We start from the raw sequence: 6,126 nt of genomic DNA, 5'->3' as shown, positions 1-6,126 counted from the left end.
TCAGCCAGCTATGTGACCCGTGGACTTCAGCTCCCAGAATTCCTCAGCCAGCTATGTGACCCGTGGACTTCAGCTCCCAGAATTCCTCAGCCACCTATGTGATCCGTGGACTTCAGCTCCCAGAATTCCTCAGCCAGCTATGTGACCCATGGACTTCAGCTCCCAGAATTCCTCAGCCAGCTATGTGACCCATGGACTTCAACTCCCAGAATTCCTCAGCCAGCATAGCTGGCTGAGGAATTCTGGGAATTGAAGTCCACAGGTCGTAAAGTTGCCAAGGTTGGAGACCCCTGCTCTAGGCCCCACATCAGCTTTTGGCTTCTCTAACAAAGATCTTATTTTTTTCACATGTACATGGAAGAGGTGGAGGATCAGTCCAGTGTGAAGGCAGCTGCTTTGGCAGTTGAGTCTCTTCTACATGGTAAAGGCTTAAACCTCCTGATCAATAATGCCGGCGTGAACTCCTATGCCACTCTGGAAACGGTGGAGCAGCAAGAGATGCTGTCTGCTTTCAACACCAATGTGGTAGGGCCCATCCTTGTGGTTAAGGTAAGAGAATCATTGTCTTCCTCCCTCTGGGAAGGAAACAAGAGAATGACGATTTGGTCTCATGTATTATGAAATATGGTAGACTAAACCAACAGTGGAGAACCTATGGCCCTCTAAGAGGTGTTGGACCACAGCTCCCTGTTAGAATATTCATGACCGGGAGAGACATGGTAACAAGGTCAGCCAATGAATAGGCATAGCAACAAGGTCAGCCAATGGGAGCTGAAACAGCTAGGGGCCAGGGTGTGGTTTAGCCTGCAACCTTCTGAGTCTGTGCAAAGAATTGAAACAGAAACTTAAGACTCTGTTCTGAACTCTGAAATGAAACTAACTGTTCTCTCCTGCTTGTGTTCTGCTTGTAACTTCTACCACGTTGAAAGAATCTACTATTGGTATTGTACATTTATTCATCTGTTATTATGTATATAAAGAAGTTAATGAGTTCAGCTGAATCAGTTACCTGTGTGTGCTTTCTGGATTTGATTTTTCTGCAACAAACTCTGACACACCCAATATTTATTACCACTGATCACACAGGAAATTGGAGTTATTTAGCAATGCCTGATGGACTACGGATTCCCATCCTATCATACATCTTATCTATCATATCCTATAATTGTCAGACCTGGAAGTCATCTTTTACATTGGTCCTTCAGGCCTGCCACATTTTCTACTGTGGGAAAATGGGGGGGGGGTGTTATATGGAGTATGGGTGATATATAGTCTAAATAACATTCCTTTCTCAGAGAGTCAAGGACACCTTGCCCTGCAGCTGCGATGATGTGACTCGGAGGCATCTTTAGTTTTGAAGGGTGCCTGATTGGGCCATGTGATGGATATGTTGGTGATAGGCAGGGACGTGAACTTGGGTGGGGAAAACCTGGAAACTTTCAGATTCGGGTTTTCCCAGATGTACCAATATGACATATCTGAGAAAATGAAAGTTTGAGGAAACTCAAGCTTCGGAGTCTTCTTTCATTGGGGGTGTTACTTGGAACCCTGACATTAACCCGAATCTTCATTAAAAACTCTACCAGCTCCCTGAACTCTGGGGTGCTGTCCGGGATCCTGAGCCCCAAATGTTGACCCGAACCTGGGTGGCGCAAAGACTCAGGGAAGATGGAGGAAGAAAAGAAATGACAATAATATTATCATATGCAGTGATGGGTTTCAAAAAATTTTGGAACCTCTTCTGTAGGTGTGGCCTGCTTTCCGGGTCCACGGGTGGAACCTCTTCTAACTGGTTCTACCGAATAGGTGCGAACTGGTAGGAACGCACCTCTGATCATATGCTATGATAAATCTTATAATCTGTGACTATAGCTATTGACTATGCTGTTTGTTTATACTCTGAGAGCTTATGCACCAGAGATAAATTCCTTGTGTGGCCAATCACACTTAGCCAATTAAGAATTCCATTCCACTCCATTCCATTCCATTGTAAAGTGCTATTGACATGTAGAAGCTAAAGTTATAATTGAAGTGGGTTCAGTGATCACAGAAATGTGTAAAGATTGTTGGGATTTTGAATTGGATGTGAGATGGAAGTGTGACTAAGGAGTTGTGAAAGAGAATAATAACAAGGAATGGGTCTGCTGAGACCAAAGAAAATCGGAATCAAAGGTAGCCTTAGTCAACAAAAAGAATGGGCAATATCTTAGAGATAAGTAGATAATTTCTGATACTAGCCTGTTCTGACCCCCCTCCTCCATCCAGGAATGAAAGCCGAAACCAACGTAAATGAGAAGGTTTCTTTTAATCAGTCAAGACTCTCGTTGGCTGCAAGCCACATAAACAAAGAGATAAGCACTCTGGCAGCAAGTCCTACAAAACTTGGCAGCAATGCAAACAAACTCTGGCAGCAATCCAGCCTGCCAAGTTTGTTTCTTGTTAGTCCTTAACGTTGACTTCTGCAGAAAGGCGTGGCACAAGCAGTCTCTTTTATAATCAGGAGAGGATCTTAATGAGCATCAGCTGAGCATAATCACCTCTTGTAATTACGCCATTGTTCTTGACGCCAAGTAGCCCTTCGACGGCGTGCATCCCGGAACAACTCACAGGTGTTTTCTGGATCGCTCACTCTTGTCTCATCCCCACTGATCCAAGGCTCAGACGCCACCTGGTGGCCAACCAGTCTCACCTCGCCCTGCTCGGAGTCGGAACCCTGTCCAGGGTCCTCCACCTGCTCCACGGCCGACTCATAAGACCCCTTGCTGTCGGAGTCTGGTGGCAGCTCAAACAACTCCTGCCGGGCCACTACACTAGCCATTCAGTTTCTGGGTAATCGTGGCCTTATTTGACCATGTAATGAATGTATCTTGTTTCCTTCAGGAATTTCTTCCTCTGCTGAAGAAAGCAGCTCGAGAAGCAGCCATAAAGGAGATGAGTTGCCAGAGGGCAGCCATCATCAATATGACCTCCAAGTTGGCCTCCATTGAACGGGGCTTTGAAGTCATGAAGGGACCAATGTACCCTTATCGTGCAAGCAAGGTAGGTTTTCCTTGGAGGGTCAGATTATTTCCTTCATTCAGAAAGGAACTGCTCTCTCATTCTGGTGAGACAACAGAACGTGTTGGCGCTTTGCAATAAAGAAGCAGGTTTTGGGTTGCAGTTTGGGCACTCAATGTCTAAAAGGTTCGCCATCACTGGGTTAGGGAGTCATAGTCCAGAATATTTGAAAGGGATAAAACCCGCCCTTCTTGCTTTCAACCGTGCCAATGCCTTGATAGCAGGGGGTTGTGTGTGATTGCGTCAGGGCAACGGAGCAGAGAGGTTTCAAAAGAACGAAAAGGATGAGGAGCTGATCTTAAAAGAGTTTGATTTTCCTTGCAGGCTGCTTTGAACATGGTGACGGTCTGCTTCGCTTTGGAACTAAAGGAGGAAGGGATCTTGTGTAGTGTAATCCATCCTGGCTGGGTGAAAACAGACATGGGAACGGAGCAGGTACGAGGGAGAGCCTACTACAGGGTTTACTACAGAGAAAGCCGTTGGAGCTGAGATGGGGTAATGTACAGGGCGGGGCATAACCTTTTCCTAGGGGGTCACAGCAAGATCGACAGCAGTTTACAACTTCCGCGACACCTCATTTTAAAGCCCATAAAAAACTGAATTGAATGAGCTATTAAATGTTAAATTTGCTTTAAGAATGGCTGGAAAATTCGATTCGGAAGAACAAAGGATCATTGACAGAATAAAATGCATTGCCTTTCGAGAGGCTCGCGATGCTGGAGCGACGTTTATCAATCGAAAATGGATTGCAAACAAATTGAAACGTCATCCGGATTGGGTTACTGATAATTGGAACAAAACAGCCCAACAATGTTTCACAAAATTTGGAGAAGGGCGTCCTCTGCAACTGTCCCAAGAAAGCAAAGCCATCATTGCAACTGGCAGTCGCAAACAACGAAAAGGAAACCGAAAAGTGGCCCAAGAAATCCTTCAAATTCGTGGAAAACGAGTTGATCAAAGGACAATCGGCCGATATCGAGAACGAGAAGGTTTGAAGCCATTCCACGTCATTTGCAAACCATTGAAAACTCAAACACACGTTCAAGATCGGCTTTGGTTGTGCGATTGGTTGTCTGAATGGACCGAGGAAGATTTTCTTCATTTGGCGCCATCTGACGAATTCTTCGTTTATGCCATTCGAAAACCGAATTTCCAGAACGATCGAATTTGGGCTAAAGACGTCGACGACATCGCCAAACATGAACGATATCGACAAATCGTTCGCAATCCGACTTGCATCGGGATTTTCGTCATTTTCACAGCCAAGAAACTGCATTGGGTTTTGAAGGATAAAGGGGAATCCTGGGATGGCAGTTATTTCCGTGAGAAAATTTTATTGGAGAATGTCATTCCATTTCTCAGTGATCCAGACAATGTCTTGGTGGTTGGTGAGGCTGTCTTTCTTCATGACAAAGCTCCTTGCATGCGTGCAAATGCGACTCAGCAATTGTTAAAGGAAAACAATGTCGAATTTTGGGGCAATGACGTCTGGCCGGGAAATTCGCCAGATCTCAATCCGGCAGAGAACATTGGGGCCATAATTAAGGATGAAGTGGAAGCTCTGATGATTCAGGAGCAAGGTCAAAATCGATATTCGGTTGAAACTTTGAGAATGAATTTGGAAACTGTGTTGAAAAATCTGGAAAATCGAACGGAACTGTTTGAAGATTTGTTGTGTTCTTATCCACCTCGTTTGAATGCTGTTCGAAGGGCTAATGGTGGTCATACTGACTATTAAATCGTGTCAATAAACTCAGTTTTTGATGGGCTTTCGAATGGTGTATGAATTATTTGTGTTGTTATTACAAGTGTTGCTGTGACCCCCTAGGAAAAGGTTATGCCCCGCCCTGTATCCATCTCGTTGCTCTTTGATCTTCAACAGCTTTTCATACTATGGACCAGAATATCCTTTTGAATCAACTTCAGGGAATTGGGGGTGGGGGGACACACATCATTTTGTGGGGGTTCTTCTTTGTAACTGGTGACATCTACATGTAAGGCGAGGTCATCTATCATGTTAGATGAAGTCATCTATCCGTTTGGGGTTTGGTACCGTCAGTATACATCTCAACTCTGGGCCACCTCTGAGTTAGGCTGGAGAATTCTGGGACCTGAAGTCCACGCATCTAAAAAGATCCCAAGGTTGGGAAACACAATGCTATGCCATACGGTGGTTGAAGCAGCCATCCTTTTGTTCCTGTTATTTTAGCCAGAGAGGGAGAATGAATGGGCGAGATTGTACAGGGCTCAAGCTTTCTTCCCTGAGGATAGTAATCCTGGCTCTCTTTCTCTCCCAGGCTCCTGTGACTGTGCAGGACAGTGTGCGAGGCATCCTCAATGTGCTTGCTAATTTATCATCGGCCTCCAATGGGGCCTTTCTCGACTGGCAAGGCAACTCACTCCCTTGGTGAGATGCGCTTGTCCTTTCCACCAAGAAAAAAAGGTGTTGGGTATATTTGTCTTTTTTATTGTGACTGCTGTGTTTTTAGTGTTTGTATCATGTATGGTTTATATTTCATTTGCTGTAAGTTACCAGGGTAGTTCTGATTTTGATGGTATAGAAATATATTTAATCAATCAACCAGTCAACCAACCAACCAATCAACCAACCATCAAACTGTTCAATCGTCCAACCATCCATCTATCCATCCATCCATCCATCCAACCAACCAACCAACCAACCAACCAACCAACCAACCAACCAACCAACCAACCAACCAACCAACCAACCAACCATCAAACTGTTCAACCGTCCAACCATCCATCTATCCATCCATCCAGCCAGCCAGCCAAACAATCATCCAACTACCAACCATCCATCTATCATCCATCCATCCATCCATCCATCCATCCATCCATCCATCCATCCATCCATCATCCAACCAACCAACCAACCAACCAACCAACCAATCAACCAACCAACCATCAAACCAAGCAACCATCAAACTGTTCAACCGTCCAACCATCCATCTATCCATCCATCTATCCATCCATCCATCCATCCATCCATCCAACCAACCAAACAAACAAACAATCATCCAACTACCAACCATCCATCTATCATTCATC

The 6,126-nt window shown here is 44.9% G+C and overlaps 1 protein-coding gene across 1 annotated transcript in view; it reads left to right on the top strand.

The window, feature by feature from the left end:
- LOC148042801 (uncharacterized) overlaps positions 1-6,126 on the top strand; it is a 9,780-nt gene extending 3,654 nt beyond the window's left edge. The window contains exons 3-6 of the mRNA XM_087729043.1: positions 362-549; positions 2,881-3,039; positions 3,382-3,492; positions 5,355-6,126. Of these exons, the coding sequence (XP_087585169.1) occupies positions 362-549; positions 2,881-3,039; positions 3,382-3,492; positions 5,355-5,468 (572 nt within the window). The 3' untranslated portion in view covers positions 5,469-6,126. The remainder of the gene's footprint in view (positions 1-361; positions 550-2,880; positions 3,040-3,381; positions 3,493-5,354) is intronic.

This window comes from Thamnophis sirtalis, unplaced genomic scaffold, assembly GCF_051295495.1.
Source record: "Thamnophis sirtalis isolate CommonGarterSnake01/CBP01778 unplaced genomic scaffold, rThaSir2_p1.2 scaffold_14, whole genome shotgun sequence".
Lineage (NCBI taxonomy): Eukaryota > Metazoa > Chordata > Lepidosauria > Squamata > Natricidae > Thamnophis > Thamnophis sirtalis.
This window is presented reverse-complemented; position numbering and strand designations above follow the sequence as displayed.